Consider the following 21,455-nt stretch of genomic DNA (forward strand, 5'->3'; position numbering starts at 1 on the left):
AGACTTATAGTAGTTATAAAAGGGGAGAAGAACGGTAATGGAGACATATAATGTTACTTAAGTCATCTATGCCAAAGGACTCTGGACTATGTGTATGATGATTATGTACATGCAACAAACAGAGTTCAGGGTTTCCCACCAGCCCACTGACAGTGGAGGGCAGAGTTTAGGTGAGAAAAGAATTTTGCACTTAAAAAATTACTGGCAACTGATTTTTACATACAGAAGAATACGAGGTCCTTTGAACAAGTGAGTACTAAACTCTTCTATTAATATCTATGAGACAGCTTAGTGATGCAGTCTTGTGGGTAGTAGAGAGAAAATATGAGTCAGAAGGACCACAGCCGAATGTCTGAGGCAGTCAGTGAAGCTCTAAACATGGTCAGAATGGATAAAATGAAATAAGGTACAAAATATCCCTGTGAGAAAAGCTAAAAAGGGCCATTTATTGTTTGTATGACAAGGATAACAAAAAGGCTTGGTGACCAAATCATGCAAATGAGAGAGCAAACAAATAAGTTGTAAGGAAGCACAATAATTAAACAAGCAATAATAATGAAAACCATACTTAATCTCCTATACTTAATCTCCTATTATCTCCCTCTATAGAAACATCCCCCATCAATGGGCCTTTTCTACTTTCCTGATTTCTCTGTATACTTTGGTTATATACTCAAATTAAAGATTCAGAGCTCAGATCTAGAAACAGAGAGAACATGGGGCACTTGAATTTCTGGGTCTGAGTTACATCGCTCAGTGTAATATTTTCCAGTTCCATTCATTCACTTTCATGATTTGTTTTTACAGCTGAACAGAATCTCATTGTGCATATGTACCATGTTTAGTTTAGTTTCTGAGCTACTGTAAACAGAAAGACAGTGAACATGTTGAAGCAAGTATCTTTGTAGTATTATATTGATTCCTTTGGGTAGATAGCAAAAAGTGGTATAGTTGGGTGATGTGGAAGGTGCACTTTTAACTTTCTAAGGATTCTCCACCATGATTTCCATGGTGGTTGTACCAGCTTGCAAGCCCACAAAACAGTAAATAAGGGTTCTCCTTTCCCTGAATTCTTAACAGCATTTATGGCCAGTTTATTTATTTATTCATTTAGTTATTCATTTGTTTCTCTCTTACTTAAAGGTTAATAGGAGCAATGGGAACTCCAACTAGGGGGTGGTGATAAGATGAGTGGGAAGAAGCAGGGATAAATAACATTATTAGCATTGTCTACCATGATTTATAAATAGAAATCTGAGTCTTTGTGCAGGTCAAGATATGCCCGTGTTTATTTGGTTTTGTTGTTGTTTTTGTTTCTTGCTGACTCTTTTCAAATAGAAAGATCTATTTGATCTAGAAGATCATGCATTTAAAATTGAGATTCATAGTAAAAGGAACCTTTATTTGCTTTCTTTATTATTGTACTAGATAAATCATGGGTACCTCATAAAATCATCGAAGAATTCCAGCACACTGATCTTCATGTTTTGGCAAAAGGATGAGGCCTACTAACTAGGCCCAAGTAGAACTGGAGAGCCTCATCAAGTCAGCACCACTAAGTGTGTATTGGCCCTCAATAGACCCCCCCTAAACCCCTAGTCATTGCTCATGTGAAGCAGGGAGGGTGGTTGAAAATATAAAAGGTACACAAAGAAGATCCTGGGGTATGCTGAGCTTCCACAAGAAAGGAGAAGCAAGCGAAAGAGAGTCCGCAGGAAAAAAGTAATTAATTATTGATCAAAGATCAGGAACTGGGAGCAGAGAAGTTTAGAGAGCTCATAATGGACCTGTTTTTGGAGGAAAGATTAATGTGCCAGGAAGGAAATTGAGACAACAGTCAAGGTAGCCCAAGTAGGCCAGTGGCAGGAAAACTCACCAATGATTTAGAGAAAGCTCACCAAGCTTCTACACCTACCACAGGAAGAGGAGGAACATGGCTGCAGTGCAAGTAATGAGTCAGACCTAGCAGGGCTTGTGTGTCTTTCCACCTTCAGCTCACTGCAAGTCACACCACACAGCTTAAGCTTGTTCTGTCACAGCCCAATCCAGCTGTCATGTGCAGTTTAAATCTTACACGTCTGAGTGACCCACCATCCTCCTAGATGTTAAGATGCAAAACAGAGTCTCTTTCTAAGCTATACTATACATCGTTCCAAAAGGGGAAAAAGGTAGAAAAAAACCTATATAATATATTTACTGTGTTGTCAAGGAAAAAAAACCTCCTAGGATTACCAAAATGTGTGATGAGCTTTACATTCAAACCTTTTGGAAAGTTGTGAAAACACTGTATTGAATACAGAGGCTTCCCAGGATGCTCTGAGTAATTTGTTGTAGTTTTGGGTGTGGCATCCAGGAGCAGGATTGGAGCCATCAGAAGTAATCGAGAAGCTGTGAATGCTGAGACACCTTTCTAGGAGGTATCTTGTCTTTGTGCATCTTTGCTGAATCTCTACCTACAAGGATGTTGTTTGTAACTCTACTAGGAATGTAATAGCAAGATGGCGAGTGAATGGATGAACCAACGAGTTAGAGAGAAATTGACCCTGAGTTCTGAACCCAAGATCTGAACTTTCTTTCTTTCCTCTATTGACTCCTAGTGTTTGAGCCTCCTATTTTCTTGTCTATAACACACGGGGTTCAGTAGCATAGCTCAGGTAAATTTTATATAGGACTTTATCAAGCCCCATTATGGGAGAGCCATTGTAGACATTAGTCATGGAGCAATGGTCATGGTTATGTGCATATATCCCTATACTAGCACCTCCTTTAATCCAGTTTTGTTTTGTGTTGCCACACTTTTGAATAAGAATCAATTTGAGCGAAATGGTTTGTAAACCTGAAAAACAAATTTGAAAGCTAGTAAGTTGTAATTCTAGAACCAGTTCCACCCATAAGATTCATGTCTTATATTATGCCAAGATACAGGAAAGTAAAATTTAACTGAACTTTGCAACAATGAGGACTGTTCAAACTGTAGAATTCCTGGCCTTCGATAATACTGAGATACCATGTGTTGGGAGTTGAACTAGACAGCTAATCATTGTAGAAGAGATCCTGCCCTGTTTGGTGACATAGTTTGGATGCTGAACATCTCCCAGTGGCTTAGTTCCAAGAACCAAGCCATCAGTTGATTTCTTTGAATATATTCCCCTCTCAGTAAATTGGGAAGAGTAAAGCCTGCCCAGAGATGATTAAGAACTCAATGTGACAACACATATAATGCATTTAGCTCAATGATTTGCATATAAGCCATTAAATATTATCTGGTAGCCAGCCGATAACAGCCATGAAGAAGAGGTGCAGAAATGTCTCCAGATCTGTGGATTTGACCAAGGTTTTCCTCAAACGCAATCTCAGGCATCCAATAGTTGTATGCTATTAAACTCAGGAATGAATTTCTCCCTCACAAAAAGTCTGAAAGTTGTAATTTTTCATTAGGTTCTAACCTGTCTTAGTTAGGGTTTTACTGCTGTAAACAGACACCATGACCACGGCAACTCTTATAAAGGACAACATTTAATTGGGGCTGGTTTACAGGTTCAGAGGTTCAGTCCATTATCAAGGTGGGAACATGGCAGCATCCAGGAAGGCATGGTGCAGGAGGAGCTGAGATTTCTACATCTTCTTCTGAAGGCTGCTAGCAGAATACTGACTTCCAGGCAGCTAGGATGAGAATCTTAAAGCCTACACCCACAGTGACACACCTATTCCAACAAAGTCACACCTACTCCAACAGGGCCACACCTTCTAAGAGTGTCACTCCCTGGACTGAGCATATACAAGCCATCACAATATCTCAAGATGGACCACTAAGGAGAAGCAGAATAGCCCTGAAACAGATTATATCACCTGTAATACATCTCTAGCCACTGAACATTTCTTCAGCTATTCTCCAGCCTTAGCTGAACACAGCAGCTGAAGTGGGCTGTGCTTTTTCCTGCATATCACTGTACTGTAGGAAGAAAATGGTCTGAGACTGTTTCATTCAACACCCCCCCCCACTTCCCCAGAAACTCTGATAAATGATCACATGTTAGTTCCGGTGACCGGACCCTCATCTGACACTGCTAAGTGGTCATCCAGTTGTTTCCTTCTGCTTGACAGAAGCACTCTAATCAAAGTTATCAATTCCACACTCTGATCGAACACATATTCTTAAAACTCCAAACCATTAAAAACAGACCAGATGTCCCCTTTTCCCATAGTAGTCCCTCAAATATATAAAAACAAAGCTTATGATCTGAATCTTTTGTTCTGTAGACAGACTTCTCTGTTCCTTCCTCTGTTCTTTGGACACAATGAATTGTCCCACGGGGGGGGGGGGGAATCATAGTATCAGCCTTCTTTTGAGCACATTCTAGTTTGTTAAGTCCCTGCATAAGATGAAGCTTCTATCAATTCAATGGACCAGAGACCTATGCCATTCTACTGTGGGCTAAACACACATTTACACGATACTCTAGTTTCTCAGTGGGTTTCATAGTGTGCTTTGGAGGCAATCCCTTCCTGAGCAGCTGCTCTGACTAAATTGAGAGGGCTGTGTCTTTGCCAAGTACATGGTGTAAGGGAACAAGTGCAGAGAGCCTGCCTTGTAGGAAGCTTATCTGCAAGGTGGCTGCCAATACCTAAGCACAGATTTCCCAGAAGAAATCTCAGTCACCTTCCACAAGGCTTCTTTTTCCTTGTCTTGAGACGGCATGGGTTGGGAAATGTCAGCACTACAGGTGCCGTACCTCTAGTGTTATTCAAGAGCTCTCCAGCTGTCTCCTAGCAAGGACAAGAAGTTTCTCTGTGGTGAAACCCAAAGTTTAAAGAACTTTCTATTTTAGGATAATCTAGCACTTTAGGGCCACAGAGTTCTTCCTATAGGGAGCTTCCCTGTGTGCTGTGAGTTTAGCATCATTCCTAACCTCCACCCGTGAACTGTCTATAGCAAACTCCAGCTACAAGAACATGTATATTACCAATCCCCCAGTAAACAGAATTGTACCACTGAGCCCTTGTGGTTTAAATGCCTATTATCTCAGTTCCTAAGAAATGGATCTAGATTTGATCCTCGGGTATTATCTAATTCTACTTCCTCATTTTACTGGTGTAGAGGCAGGAGAATGACTGATTGGTGATAAATAAAATGTAGAAATTCCTCCTGATTTCTGTATTTCACAAGTGGTTTTCCACCTCACTGCATGTCAGAACTCTTAAAAACTTTAGATTTTTGCTCCTTACCCAGGTCAGTCATGCTAGCATCTTGCACATGCAAAACCCACTCTTGGGTACTGTTTCAAAGCTCCCAGGTATCTCTAATGTGCAGTCAGGATTCAAAACCAGAACACCATGCCAAACTGTGTCCATTTTTGACCTTGGATGCTTCCTTCAGTTTGGAAATTTGAAGATGCCCAAGATAATAGTTGTCTTGGGCTTGCCCTGCACACAAATGTCATATACAACCCCTGTTCATGGTTGACATCCATCTCAGAAGGCTGCTACCCAGAACTCTGGTACCCTGAGGGTAAGCACACTTGTAATGTAAACAAGGAAAAAACCCAATACACACAGAAGGTGCTCAGCCTGTTTGACACGATTGACATGATTCATGTCAGGTCAACGAAATGCCTACAGGTGATTGAACAGCCAGAAGACATTCAATATTAAATATGCAATTGTTCAGCACAGGGCACAGCGAACTCAGTGACTAAATCTTATCTCATGCTGGTTAAACAATTACCTATAAGGAGCAGCATATTTAATTAATTCCTGGCTTTTATTTTAGCAGAGGAAACTCCACCTTTCCTATTTAAGAAACACTACTTATTAATTCATTCCTTGGAGACACTTATCAGAGAATTAGACAAAGGTGTTTAATGAAGATGTGGATGATGTTGTATATACAATTATAATGATACCCCCATTTATTGAATGCTTTCTATACAAGAGGGGTTGGGTTTAGCTCTATACATGTGCAATGTTACAAAGTTGTTTTGCGAAGGGTCTAATATTCTGACTTTACAAATGAGGAAACAAACCCAGAAACGTTTAGTGATATGTTCCAGGTCATGTGGACATTAAATGACAAGAAGCACGTGACTGAGGCCATGGTCTACCAAATTCCAGCATCTGCATCTATCATGTTATATTGGTTGGGATGTTTTGGGGCTCTGTGTCAAAGCTCACCTTCCACCAAGTCAGAGGTGGCAATGTGTTCTAAGCCACAGTAAAAAGAATAGGGTTTGTCTAGTGTATTGGTCCAAAAGTGGTTATCTTGGAAATAATCTTCAGCCATTTCATGAATAAATTTCTGAAGGGTGAGCATATTCTGCAGTGAATTCTAACTTGCACCAAGCCCCAAGTTTTGACAAGGTAAGTAGATGTCTTTGGAAGTTTCCTTCAGTGCTTTCCTAGTATGATGTCAACAGACCCTTTATTTTCTGAAAAGCTACTTCTTGTTAAGATTTTGGTGGGGTCAGCTTTATGATTTCAGGAACCAGTGAGACCCCAAAGAGATCAAGCACTGGGTTTAAATCTCTCCTGTCAAAATTGTGAAAAGTTTGATAAATGTTTACTGGACTTATTGAGAGTGCATATGTATCGAGAAGTGATATAAAAAGTTGAGCTACTTTTGAGCTGTGTTCTGTTAAAAAATAAGCATATATGAGCTGCAAAGTACAGTTAGTATAATTGCAGTACTTCTGCAAATATAACTGCCACTACATTTACACTGAAAACTAGTTCTGAACAACATAAAGGTGAATCTTAGCCAAGCACAATGGATCACACAAGTAATCCCAGCATGTGGGAATCAGGGGCAAGAAACCAGAAATTCAAGGTCATCATTGGCTACATAGTAAGTTTAAGGCCAACCTGGGCCATTGTATAGCATTTTCCTTAGAGATTGAAATATTCCATCCTGCAGGAGGGCTCTAAGACAGATGGTAAACAACTAAAAACAACTTCAGGAAGTCACTGAAACTGAGCAGATTAACTAGGCTTCTCCTTCTCAAGTGTAAACAGTAAAGACGGATGGCAATAACTCTCACGCAAGCCAAGCTACAAGGAAGACTCTAAGACCAGTCTAGCAGAAACCAGCTGAGCTGCCTGGAAGGTTTAGAGCAACTGATTCTCCAAAGTGTTGAGCTGCCCGCAGGCTGTGCAGTGTACTCTAGATTCCCAGATTTTGTGAGCTGTCATCTATGCTGGGGTAGGGTTTGGTGATGGAACTGTCCTTGAGTAACTTCTGTTCCTGTAATTCTTCACCCATTTTCCTGTAATTAACCCCAGTAAAATTCATTGGTTCACCAAGTTGGATTTTGGTAGTATCCAGACTTTTGTTGTCATGGGTTCATAATCTGGGGTTAATAGATGTGTGTTGCTTTTACTCAGGAAAAGTTTTGTCATATAACAGCTATGTAAAATTCTGTCTCAAAGGGTGTACTTTTAGGATAATACTTAATTATTCTGCTATATAAAGGTAGAAAAATGAATAATTAAATAAAAATCAAAGCAAAATTAATTAAATAGAAAGGAATAAAACAATACAAAGAATCTGTGAATCTATGAACTGGAGGAGATAAACAAGATTGACAGAGCCTTGACTCAGTTAGAAATAAAGTGATGATCCAAATGAAGAGTGTTGGGATGATAAGAAAACTTCAAAATGGATGCCAAAGAAATTCAGAATTGTAAGGGAAGACTTTAAAAACCTATTCTCTATTACTTTAAGAGCCGAAAAGAAATGGGTTAACTTTTAGATTCATACAAACCACTACAGTTAAGTCAAGAAACAATCAACAACTTAAAGAGATCCACAATAAATGGGAAATCAAAACAGTAATAAAAATTATTTTTTAAAAAGCTTTAAATTAAAAAAAGCCCCAGCCAGATGGATTCACAACAGAGTTTTAGCTGACTTTTAAAGAAAAGCTATAGTTAATATTTCTTAAATAACTAAAATGTTGAAACAGAAGGATAATTTTCAAATTTCTTTCTATGAAATATCACTCTAATATTAAAACCAGATGAAGACTGAATAAAAGAGGAAGGAGGAGGAGGAAAAGAAGGAGGAGGAAGAAGAAGAAGAGAAGGAGGAAAGAAAGAAAATATTACTGATCAGCATAGACTAGAAATGTCCCCAATAAAATGCAAGCTGAATGTAGGCACATATCACAAAGAATGCCCACCACAATCAAGTTGGCTCTGTCTCCAAGACTCAACGACATTCAACTTATGTAAGTCAATAAATCATATAAACAATCTTCACAATACAAAAACCACATAATCATTTCAATAGCTACAGAAAAAGCCTTTGACAAAATCCAAATTCCTTCATAAGTTCTAGGGAGAGAAGAACTGAAGAGAAGACACCTCACCATAATAAACGCTGTGACAAACACACCATCAACATCATTTTAAATGGAGAAAAACTCAAAGCTAAATCAGAAAAATCAAGAACAAGAGATGGTTTCCACTGTCCTCCCGATTTTCAATAGAACACTTGAATCACTTAGCTAGGGCAATAAGAGAAAGAAATTTAAAGGTTAAAAACAGGAAAGGAAGAAGTCAAATTATCCTTATTTGCATATGATATAATGTTATAAAGGAAAGCTTCCATGAGAAACTTGTAGAAGTGATCAACACTTTCAACAAAGTGGTGATGATTCAAAATCAACTTGCGAATAAAAAAAACCCAGTAGCCATTTTATATACCAACAGCAAATACTTTGAGAAGGAGATCATAGGAACGCTGCCAGTCATCTATCCCTAGATAAAGAGCTATAGGTAATTTGTGGCTTCTAAGAGAGGGATGAACTGTATTCCAGGGATGAGTCCCCTGATAGGTTAGCTAAGCTCAAATGGTCAGTCCTAAATTCATGTACATATGAGCAGTACTAGAGAGACTCAGCAGGTCATATTTATGTATATATGTGTGTATGGGCATGCATGTGCACACATGTGCATGTACATTGGTGGGTGTATGCCATAACAATAAAAATTTAAAAAGAAGAGAGTTGTAGGAAAGCCATAATGAGTTTGAGAAGGAAAGAAAGTGATAAAAATGATGGAAATATAATATGCATATATTAAATTCTCAAAAATTATAAATTTTACAATAATTAATTATCTTCTATATAAAAGTACACAGTAAGCCATGACAATAAGTGACCAGGTAACAGAGATAGATGGAAGGAAAGACTTTATATTTTAGTGCCTCTAATGGGAATTTTTCCTACCCTCTTAACCAATAGCCCAATATGTTCATTTTTATTTTGAGCTATAAATTGTGCTGACCCTGAAGAAGATTAAGGGAGATCAGCAAGGGCATCCACATCCATCCTTGACTTAACACAAATTAAATTGACCTTGGCTCAATTCAATGAGTAAATGTTGACTTCATTTGTAACCTCCAAGGTTCAGGGTAAAGGCCATAAAAATGTCATTTAAATGTCAAACAAATTGACAAGATTAGAAATTTCCCGGGATCTCAAGAAAGAAAATCTAAATTATTTGTTCATCTGGGGATGGAGGAATCTTCAACTCAAAAGTATGAAAAGCTTTATTATTGAAAGGAATTAAAGGAATTCTGATAGGTTGAAGTCAAATGTTGGTAAGTGGATTCGTGGTAAAAAAATAATGATTTTAATAGCCATACCTGGGTGTGTGAAAAATGTGTTGTGGTACATAATCTATCTACACTATAGAATATTCTTTTTTCCAGCAAATATACTGACAAATGTCTACATCTTAGGGAGTCCTTAGGAAATTAAGGAGACAATTGCCTGTTCTCTTGTATAGACAGTGTATTGGGGGTGGGTAACAGCTTTTAGAAAAAAGTAAGTTTTGGTAATTGTTTATAAGGGAAACAAAAGGAGGAAAAAACTCCAAGGAATTTCAATTTTTTTTGCTTTGGTTGGGAAAGGATGGGGTCCTCATTCTCTTTTCCCCTCCAGTTTTCCTCTCTTTTTGCCCTCATGTTTTTTTCTACAAATCTGCATTTACTAATCCCATGCTTAGAAATATAGAGGGTTGATATACATAATTGATATACATATCATTTATACATATACATATAACATTATATATAAAGATTAGTATATATACTAGTTTATTTAAGATAGAGCTCTGGCCAGTAACACAAGTTGTTAAGTCTAAGAGAAAGATATATTGTACCCCTTTCCAGAGGAAACCCTTGTTTGCCTCCAAAATTGTAGTATCTAACAGAACTTTCTCCATTCTTTTAAATATTCTACAATTGTATTATCCAATGCAGTAACAACTCATGTGGTTAAATAAATACTAAGGATGGGGCCAATACCACCAGGGAAACAATGGTTTTTTTTTTGTTTTATTTCATTTTATGAATATTAAAACGTTAATAGTCACATGTGATTCATAGTTACACCACTGTACAATATATTTGTAGAGACATGTAGACAGTGGAAAGCCATCTACCAGGAATGTTAGGACCAGATTATGGAAGATGATAGCGAAGAACCAAGCTAGGTAGCAAGTTCTTTGGAATTTGGATAAGTTCATCCACCATTCTAGGAACTGAGAATTGAGCCTGGTGGACTAACCAGTTCGTCTCTAAGTCTAAACCATAGACAATTCTGTTTGTTACCTAGCTCTGTCTACTCTTAGAGCTATCTATGCCATGTAAACATGTATTATATTAACATTATATTATATTAACAAAATCAAATTGCCAAGGAACCTCTGATCAAATCAGTGTGACTTGTCTCTTCCATTTGTCACCTAGTTATGGTGGTCACAGGGCAAAGCTATGTGTTCATATCATGTTTCTCAGCTGAACTGGCTTGAAGCATGGCTCCCTCAAGACAAATTTTCAAAGACAGTTTTCTAGTACATTTTGTTAGCTAATATAAAGTTAATATTTACCCTTATGGAGACTTTATCAGAACCCAAGAACTGCAAGTATGTGTCATAACCCGCAGTCCTAAAATAAAAGCAAAGACATCAGGCACTGGGCATCCTTTCTAATCAGTGCAAATATAAGCTGGTGGATCTTAGAGTTCATGATGCAGAAAATTTGTCTCAGTAAAATATCATTGCACTAGTCTAGCCCTGATTTGCTGAGTAGGGCCTGGGAATCTGTTTTACTAAGTAATTAGATTATTCTAATGCAACAAAACTGTTGATCATACTTCAGTTCATTCTTCTTTTATAAATATGTAAGTCTGACCTGTAATATATCAGTTCTCCCTGAGTCACAGAAAGTGTATTAATTCACTGTAACATGATAGAAGCTGAATCCATTTATGGAGACAGAGAAGACTCAGGCAATGTGGCCAGGAGTAGGCAAACAAAACTAAGAATCTATTTGACTTTGTTAGACTTGAGATTTTTAAGAGATGTGTACATGGGGTTTGTCCAGCAAGCAAATTTCATCTTCTGATCTAGAACTCAGAGTAGGCTATGGCTAAAGATAAAAGTCTTCCTTTATTTTAATCTTTAAAAGTAGGTGGCATGAAGAAGATGGTGAAATTCATGAATGGGGCAGTTGCATGAGTGTTGAGAATAACATTCTGAGAACTGACAAGTCCAGAGAGAAAAGGCTGAGTATGTGAGGAAATTAACGAGATCTGCTATAAATCAGGAGTAGGTCAGGAGATCACAATGTTTAGGAAAATGAATGTGGGAAGTGCTTGAAGAAAGAAGCTAAAATCTGTATAAGAGGTCAAGTAAAAAATGTGGTTTTCGAAATTTGAAACGTCTATTATTTTGTTAACCAAGGTTAAAACCAAAGCAGAAGATAGGAAGCTTCATTTGGAAAGAACACAATGAAGAATTGCTATCCAAAACATGACAGATGCCCAGAAATCAATAAGAAAACCACATATGCTTTAATGGCGGGATATAGAGAAATCAATCTCAACTGACTAAGACAATCTCCATGTTGGCTGGCTTTCATAGTGCTAGAAGGGACTGAGAAGGTTGCCAGGGGAGAAAAGGGATGAATAGCTTATCTAGCACAGAATTGTGTCCAAAATACATAGTTTGCAGGTATGAGATGATTAAATAATTAATAAAACATTATATAGCATCCTTTTGTATTTTAAAATATATTTAGTTTAAACTATTACTTAACGAATCATATGTACCTACGGGATATTATGCCAGTCAGTGAGAACTTGGTTTATTCCTTTTGTTTTGGGTGAGTAAAGAGAGACTCAGAAAAGTTATCTTGTAGTGAGAATTTTGATTTCTTAGAAAAACACACACATAAATAGTATAAAGACATACTTTTGCATAATCCCACGGGTGGGATAGGGAGATACTTCACATTGTCCACAGCGACTGACTATGATTTGCCTCATGCTCTAGCAGGGGCATGATTCTGCCAGCTACAGATTGTTTCTGTAATTGTGTGATGTTGAAAGTTCTGGGGACTTTTCAGAGGGTTTATAAATGTTAGAGTCCCTAGAGGTGTATGTGTGTGGGATCATTGGCTGCCTGTTGGTTGCTGTGCTCATGATTTGTTAAGTAGTCGAACACAAAGAAAAATAAGAAAAAGTAGATATTCTGACATCAAAAATCAAACTTTTCTCAAGAAACTTGATGCCCCTGATCAGCAGAAAGTGATCTAATGATAATCTTGCTGATTTCTGACTCCTGACTTTATTCAGGGATTGCTTTTCTTTCCTCTCTATTCCTTTTTCTCTCTTAACTAGTGTTAGGAGGTTGAAAGGTTAGAAGAAAAGGGATGGAGAAGAATGGAAGAAAGAAGAACCACAAAGTAGCAAAAAGCCAGCTACAGCATCTATATAGCTTTTAAAAGGCAAAATCAAGACTAAAATTCAGACCTTGTGATTTCTAAAAACAATGCTGTTTGTACATGTCTAGTGATATAAGAAAAACTAACTACATTTTAAAACGAGTAGTACATTTTTAAAAAGCACTAATTTTAAAAGATTGTCATGATAAGTCATCTGGGAAATGCAAATTAAATGAATGTTTTTAACAAAATAATAAAAAGGATAATATTTGATATTGGTGAGATAAAAAATCTTCTTACACCCATTGATAAGAATGATAATTGTTCATATAGTATTGTAGGAGTCCATTTTATGGTAAGCATGTTATTAACACACATGTTAATAAAACATTTCAGTTTTGGTGCTATCTGAAGTGTCAGCATATGCACAAAGAAATGTGTTCAAGGGCATGAAAATAGCGTAGTGTTCCAAAATCCTAAAAATGCATATGAGTCTGAGAATAGAAAATAAATAAGACAGTTACACGGGAATGAATGTGTTCTGTTCATACATTCTCCAGTGGAATTGAGTCCAAATACATTATTGTTAAAGAATAAAACACAAGATCCAGAAAACAGAAAGATGTGTAGGTGATCATACCATTTATTTAAAATGATGAAGAAAGTTATGACTTCATATAGTTTTAGGAATGGGTATAGAGATACTAAGAAAAAGATAGCCAAAATGATATTGGAAATAGGGTGGCCAATAAAAGCCTATTTCTTTTTTGTTATTTTAACTTTATCTTTATTTAATTTGTCTACATTCCCTGACATTCTACATGAGAGATCTTTAAGGCTATGGTGATTTTTGAAGATTGCATTAAATAGGATGACTTGATCTGAAGAACAAATTTTGTTCACGCAGTCATCAATGGCCTAAGTTTCTATGTGGCTCAGACACTGGATCCTTGGCATAGAGCAGTGAACCAAACAGGTAGATTCTTGTACCTGCAAGGCTTGACCTACAGTAGATGTAGTTTAGAAATAGATGTATTTTCTTTTCATGGACGACTCTGATTTCTATACGATTCTCTTTCCCATAGAACAATGCTTAGTAACCTGTTCTTCCTTATTCCATGAAGATGTCTAAGGAGGACCTCATGGAGGGTCCATTCATAGCCCTCCAAACCAGTCTTGTTGCTTATGCAGGTGACCAAAGGATCAAGGGAAAGACGTACAGTATCAGCAAAACGAACCATCTTCAGCTATCCCAGAGTCTCCAGAGGTACTTTGCTGTGGCAGTACCTGAGCTAGAAAGTCAGCAACTTTAGAAACAACAGACTTAGCAAGTCTGCTGCTGGAGCACATACTGTTTTAAGTTGCCGACAGCCGGCACTTAGGCAGCTTCCCGCTTCCATAGCTAAAGCTCCCGGCACTCACACACATTCTGCACACAATCCGTAGTTGGATTTTTTTTTCCTGGTGGCACTCCCTCCATAATAATGAAGATAACAGCAGGCTGTCAGAGCGTCCTTCGAGGCCCTTCTAGCAGCTGAAGCTCCAACACTGTGTCAGGCTGCCACTACAAGTGTGCACGCACTGGGGATTGACGGTTCTGAGCAGCCTCTGAGGACCATTGTTTGTATTTCATAGCAGTTTAAGCCCACTCCTCTTCTCGCAAGCATATGAAGGAAAAGCCCTCAAGTCTCAGCTGCTAGAACAGCTCCATTTTGTCATCATCCGAAAAAGACACGTGCTCACTCAGTTACTGAATATGACTGAGGTATTGATCAACTCTGAGAAACGAAGATACTCTTGCAACATCAAGTATTCTTTACGTGAAAATAAACAAGCACATCTATCCTGATTTTAATAAATGATAAAATTATATAGACTCAGAAAAGGAAAGAAAGAAAAGAAGAAAAAGAAGTGCTTAACTCAAATGAGGAAATATTCCTCAAAAATCCTCATTGATCTCAGAGCAAAGAACAGCATATTATTGATACTCTTGCGACGTATTATTGATAATTAATCTTTGCCAGGGGATGAAGATTCTGTGCCTGTAACTTTCACAGTTGGGAACAATTCAAGCTCACACCTAAAGGCTCTCTGTGTGTGGGACAATGCATCATGATGCTAAACTCCAGTGTCCCTCCCACTTCCAGCAGCCTGTGTCGCCTTGTAAGTGCCTACCACTCAGGCGCTCCTAGGCTTCCCTCTTTCTTCCCTGTGCTGCTCTATCTGCCTGGAATGGCTTCTTTTGACTTTCCCCCTTATCTCAATTTCTTACAAACTGCAGTTCTGTGGAATCTCCTCACGTGCCAAATCACTGTCCTTCCTTCTCGGATCACTATTGTAGATCCCCACACCCCACTGTACAATTCGCTTCACAGCATTTCCTACTGCACACATATTCGATTTGTTTTAGTTTTATCATCTCATTTAGACTTTTTGGCTACTACTAGTACAAGTACTACTAGTTAGACTAATATTAGTACAATTAGTGGTACCATGAGCACACTCACATGTTATTTCTTATCGTCACAAACTAAATTAAAATGTAGTAGTATTATTGACATTTTTTATAGTCCAAGAAAAGTAAATGCAAGAAAGATTATGAAGATGGTTAGTAGGCACTGGAAGAATCAAAATCAAGTCTCTCTTGCTTTTTAAAGATGATGCTTCCAGCTGCTCCCTAAAACATTATCTGTGAATTGTAGTGGACAGCACTTACTCTTTCTAAGAGCTTACTGAACTCAAGGTCTGCACTATAAATGCCACACATATTAGCTCACTGGAGGCTCACAAAAGCCCTGGCATCTACATAGGTTACAATTCCAATATTTAACAAAAGGGCAATTACAGCTTAGCACTGTTAGCGATCCAAGGTCAAAGAACTATGGGTATGAATGCAAGTCAGTCTCCCAACAGAGCCCAAGTTCTTCTAATTGAGTCCATGGTTAGATGGCAGAATGGACATGAATCTTGGGAAATGCTGTACACATTTTCAGGACTAACTCCCTAGAACAAAACTGCATCCCAACCTGCTGAGCGATGCAAACCAACCAGAGTGATCCCCTCCCTAAGCACTCACCTTAGCACATGAGTGGATCCATTAATGGTTGTGGTTGAACAGGGGACAGTCTGGCCCAGAATGGGGGGTCTTTTGTAGCGCTCATCATCACAGCAGAGGATGATAAGGAAGGCACGTCTGAAAGACTTATTCAAGAAGGCATAGAGAAAAGGGTTCAACCCTGAATTGATATAGCCAAGCCACAGGAAAGCAGTCCACACCTTCTCGGGCACAGTGTAGTCTATGAAAGGGTCCACAATATTGGTGACAAAGAAGGGGGCCCAGCAGAAACAGAAGCAGCCCATGATGACACATAAAGTCTTGGCTGCTTTGGTCTCTGTCCGCATGCGATGTGTGCTGTGCTGGTCAGCTGTCTGGGGCCTGCTTTCAGAGGTGGCTCCTGCCCGTTGTAACATCTGGATCTGCTGGGCATGCTCCTTAGCAGTGACATAGATACGGTAATAGGCCAGCACCATGAGGAGAAACGGGATGTAGAAGGCCACCACAGAGCAGGTGATGGCATAGGGCTTGTTGACCATGAAGACACAGGATGTAGAGTTAGAGTTGTGGTTGAATTTCCTTTTCTCTATCTGAGAATGGGAGGGAGGGAGAGAGAGAGAGAGAGAGAGAGAGAGAGAGGAGAGAGAGAGAGAGGAAGGGGAGAGGGAGGGAGAGAGAGAGAGAGGAAGGGGGAGAGGGAGAGGGAGAGGGAGAGGAAGAGGGAAGAGGGAGGGAGAGGGAAGACAAATGGGGAGGAAATGGTTTTAAAAAAGTAAGCAAAAGTGAAGAAAACATAGGACAAGAAATAATGAGAAGAGAAGGAGAAGAAGAGAAAGGATCCGAGAAAGAGTGAGAGAAGGGGAAACAGGAAAGAAAAAATTAATGTTTATCATTAAATTCTTATGTTTCTTACAAGTCTATAGCACACAGGACTTTCATGGTAGACTTACATGTCCCAGAGTTCTAGGAGTTTATCTGTGTGGGGGTCTCAGATGATGTAGTCAGAAATCATTCTCAATTCTGTCTACCCAGTCTTTCTTCATTATCTAATTGTACATAACATACAAATATCCCTTAATAAGATGTCTTAGATCAACACTATCAAATATGCTTATGATCTGTGCAGATTCTGACTTCCATAAAGATCAAGTGCATCAAAATCACTGTTCCTTCATTTTTTCTTTTTCTTCATTTTAGACACTTTAAGGAATAGCAAGTTTGTTAATATTTGAAAAGTTCACCCTCTATCATTCTAATCTCAGATCTTTGGGGGATGCTGGACTCTTTCCAGAATTGTTTCTTTGCTTACTGAGTGGACTGATGAAGGTTTTTCCCATGTAGAAAGTATAGTATCCAAAGTACAGATATTAAGAAATGAGCAAGAGAGGCTTTAGAGCATGAAAGAAAGAAAAGGTGGATATTTCAGAACCATGGAAGATGTAACATTGCAGTTGTCCAATTGCTCATAATTTTACCTACTAAGGTTTTACTTCCTGTGGTAGTCTAGTTTAAACACTGTATAAATAAGCAATCCCTAAGTTTTAAATTGTGTGCCACTTAGAGTAACATTAAGTAATTGTACACCACCCTCTTCTGTCTCATGTAGGGACGGAATCACTCCTCTGTCCAGCATGCCTGCATTATATGTCATACAATCATTTATCACCTAGTAGCCTTCTCAGTCATCAGAATGACTATTGAGGTACTTGTAGTCAAGTCTGCCCTACTATACTTAACAATGGCCCAAAGCACAAGACTAGTGAAATTTTATGGAAGCATGCGGTTGTAATTGTTCTACTTTAATGTAATTATTGCTATCGATCTTTTTCAGACAAATAGAATTTTACCATGTGTGTGTATAAGGAAATATTGTAAGTGTATGCAGTATGTATGTACTGGTTTCAGGAATCCCTAGGGGTCTTGGAATGTTCCACCTAATGGATAAAGGGATGCGCATCTCTTCTTATTTTCCTGCTAAATCCACTCCATTTAGGTCTTATCCTAGTCATTCCACTCAAATTGTCATTATGAAAGTTAACAAAGATTTCCGCAAATCTAACACTTATTTTAAATCAGCTATTTAATGTATTGGTATTCTTAGGTCTCCAAGCCTTCCTTGCCAATACATATTTTGTTGAAATAAAATACAGGATCCCAAATATTAAATGTATATGTGAATGAGTTTTATAAAGTATATATATATATAGTCTGTTATGGTTTTTGTATATGCTCAGTTCAGGGAGTGGCATTATTAGATGTGGCCTTGTTGTAGTAGACGTGTCACTATGTGTGTGGGCTTCAAGACTCTCATTCTAGTTGCCTGGGAGTCAGTATTCTGCTAGGAGCCTTCAGATGAAGATGTAGAAATCTCAGCTCCTCCTGCACCATGCCTGCCTGGATGCTGTCTTGCTCCTGCCTTGATGATAATGGACTGAAGCTCTGAAGCTGCAAGCCAGCCCCAATTAAATGCTGTCCTTATGAGAGTTGCAGTAAAACCCTAAGACAGAAGTTGGTATCAGGTATTGCTGCTTTTGTTTGGAAGAATGTGGATTTGGGGACTTTGGATTTGGAAAGCAGAAAATGCTTTAAATGGGGCTTAATGAGCCATCCTAGTAGGACTATGGAAGTGCTTGTTGCTGTGAGTGATTTGAGCTGTGCAGACCTGGTCCAAGAAGTTTCAGAGGAGAATTTCAGTATGTGGCATAGAGACTGGTTTTTTGGTATTTTGGTGAAGAATGTGGCTGCTTTTTGTCTTTGTCTTTGTCTAAGAAATATCTGAGGCTAAGGCAAAGAGCTTTATATTAATTAATTGCATTGACAAAGGAAGTTTCAAAAAAAGCATAGCAGAAACTTTGTTCTCTGATTAAGTCTCATGAAGAGTGTTTTGAACAAGCATAGCAAGATTAGAAAGGAAAAATATAAAATATATGGTTCAAGTACTAAAGGGCCACCAGGAAATGAAATGGGACTGAACCCTATGTTCTAGGAGATAACAGATTAAGGGATTTTGGGACAAGATCCTACCCAGATAAGTTTAGATCCAGGCATGGTGGTACACACCTTTAATTCCAAGAGACAAAGCCAAACAGATCTGAGTCCAAGGTCACCCTGGAACAAAGAAGGTTCTATGTGAGGAAAAGTTTAAATCCAGGCATGGTAGTACATGCCTTTAATCCCAGCACTACAGGAGACAGAACCATGTAGATCTCTGAGTTCCAGGTCAATCTACAGAGCAAGTTCCAGGAAAGCCAAGCTTTGGCAGAGAGGGAGTTGGAAAATAGAAAGCTGGTAATAGAATAAGGGGGCCATGTTCCAGTCCCAGAAAGCAGCAGAGCCCAGCAGCTCCCGCCATGTGGTTCTGGATTTAGTGTGAAAAAATAAAAGGGACAACTGGAACAACTGATGCTGGTTAACTGGAGCTAAGAAATTAGTGGTGATTAAGAAGAGACTAACATCACTGAGGTGAAATCTTCTGGGAAGTGATTTCTGAGAGCACAGAAAATAGACAAGGTTGTACCTTGTGCTGCAACTGTACTTGGTAATTTGTAAGAGTCACCCAGGTGGTACTGTTTTGAAGGCATCATGAAGAGTAGCTGAGGCTTGGCACTGTGAGAGGCCATGGAAGGCCATTGGTGAAGGTGCAGCCTCAGTAGTAGTTGACCACTCAGGACTGAAAGGGTCACTCAAAAGAGTTGAGGCTTGACACTGTGAAGAGAGCCTATGAGGGGCTATTGGTGAAGCCTAGGTGCTGTGGAAGACCCCAGCCTACTGGAGATGCTGTTACAATGGGATGATTACCCAGAACAGCAGCCGCAGTGGAGTGAATCAACCTGAGTTTAGAGTTACAGAGGGCAGAGCTGGAGAAGTGACACCAGCCCGTTGGAGGAGCACAGAAGATCATGTGTGGATCCCAGACATTGAAACAAGCAACCGTAACATTGAAGCTGCCTGGGAGACTCCAAGATTTTTGAAATGCCAGAGCCATAGGATATCTCCTGAGAAAATCTGCTAACAGGGAGTGGAACCAGCCCAGGAAAAGAAGTTTGTTGCAGTCAAAAAGCTGAAAAGGAAGTTGAAGATCTGAAAACTGCTTTGACATCAGACATGGAGATGCAGAGTTTGGTTAAAGTTTGCCCAGCTGGTTTCCTGACTTGATTCAGGGATTACAATTAAGTCATTGGATAACTCTCAGAAGATACTTTGAACTTTGAACTTTTAAATTGTTGAGACAGCTATAAACTGTGGGGACTTTTGAGGTTGAACTAAATGTATTTTGCATTGTGTTATGTTTAGGTTTGGTCCCCATAGACTCACGTGTTTGAACAAGCCTGTGGGGGTCAGGGAGTGGAATGTTATGGCTTTTGTATATGCTCGGTCCAGGGAGTGGCACTATCAGGTGTGGCCCTGTTGGAGTAGGTGTGGCCTTGTTGGAATATGTATGTCACTGTGGGTGTGGGCTTTAAGACCCTCATCCCAGCTGCCTGGAAGTCAGTATTCTGCTAGTAGCCTTCAGATGAAGATGTAGAAATCTCAGCTCCTCCTGCACCATGCCTGCCTGGATGCTGCTATGTTCCTGCCTAAATGATAGTGGACTGAATCTCTGATCCTGTAATCCAGCCCCAATTAAATGTTGTTCTTATAAGAGTTGCCTTGGTCATGGTGTCTGTTCACTGCAGTAAAACCCTAACTAAGAAATAGTCATACATATCAAAGTATAGGATATTAGTGGGCTCCCTAATGTCTCCCAAATGCCTTTCTCAGCCATAACCATGTATTTACAGTCATGGGTTCCCAATGGGCTGCATCAATTAACATGTCTGCCACTCCACTAGGAGTATTATTCCTGGTACTCCAAATCCCCACCAGCACTTATTCTTGTCTATGCAAATCTGTAACTCATTGTGGGCTTGTTTAAGGTTTATTGAAAGTTCTTCCCAATTTCCTTGATATTCTCTCTCTCTCTCTCTCTCTCTCTCTCTCTCTCTCTCTCTCTCTCTCCCTCCCTCCCTCTTCCTTCCTCTTCCCTCATCCCTCCTAACAGTCTCTGTGTATGCCTGTGCTAGTTCTTTGAGAATTTTATATAGTGTGTTTTGACATTAACCCTTCCTCGTCTAAGTCTTTCCAGATACCCTCTCTTCCTCTTTTGCCCAAGTTTGTGCCTTTTTTTGCTTTCTAACAAGACAAATTTGTATTTCCCAAATATACTTAGATTGTGATCTTCCACTGGAGCATAGCAGATCTATCAGTTGCTATACTTCTAGAGAACATTGATCCTTCCTCTCCCAGAAACTAATAATTGCCAGCACCTTCTGTGCTAGGAGTGAAACATCATGGCTAACTCCCATTCAGTGTTGGGATTTGGTCTGGCTTGAGTTTTCACAGATCTTGTGCATGCTTTCACGACCACTAAGGATTCATATGTGCAGCTGTCCTGATGTATTCAAGGGACATTTTGTTGTGGTCATCGAAAATATCTGACTCTAATGTTCTTTATACAATGATCCCAGAGTTTGGACTGGGATGTGTGGTGCATATGTTTTGTTTAGAGCTGAATATTTTATATTTTCACATTTTCTACACCTTGGCTAGTTGTGGGTAACTTTTTTGGTCATGGTCTACTGCAAACAGAAGCATCTCTGATGAAGGTTGAGAGAGATGCATTAATCTATGGGG

At 39.0% G+C, this 21,455-nt stretch overlaps 1 protein-coding gene across 2 annotated transcripts in view; it reads right to left on the minus strand.

Moving 5' to 3' along the window:
• Htr4 (5-hydroxytryptamine receptor 4) overlaps positions 1-21,455 on the minus strand; it is a 138,047-nt gene that overhangs the window by 7,648 nt on the left and 108,944 nt on the right. For both annotated transcript variants that reach the window (XM_032885516.1, XM_032885517.1), the window contains exon 6: positions 15,804-16,372. In XM_032885516.1, the coding sequence (XP_032741407.1) occupies positions 15,804-16,372 (569 nt within the window). The remainder of the gene's footprint in view (positions 1-15,803; positions 16,373-21,455) is intronic.

Source organism: Rattus rattus, chromosome 15 (genome assembly GCF_011064425.1).
Source record: "Rattus rattus isolate New Zealand chromosome 15, Rrattus_CSIRO_v1, whole genome shotgun sequence".
Lineage (NCBI taxonomy): Eukaryota > Metazoa > Chordata > Mammalia > Rodentia > Muridae > Rattus > Rattus rattus.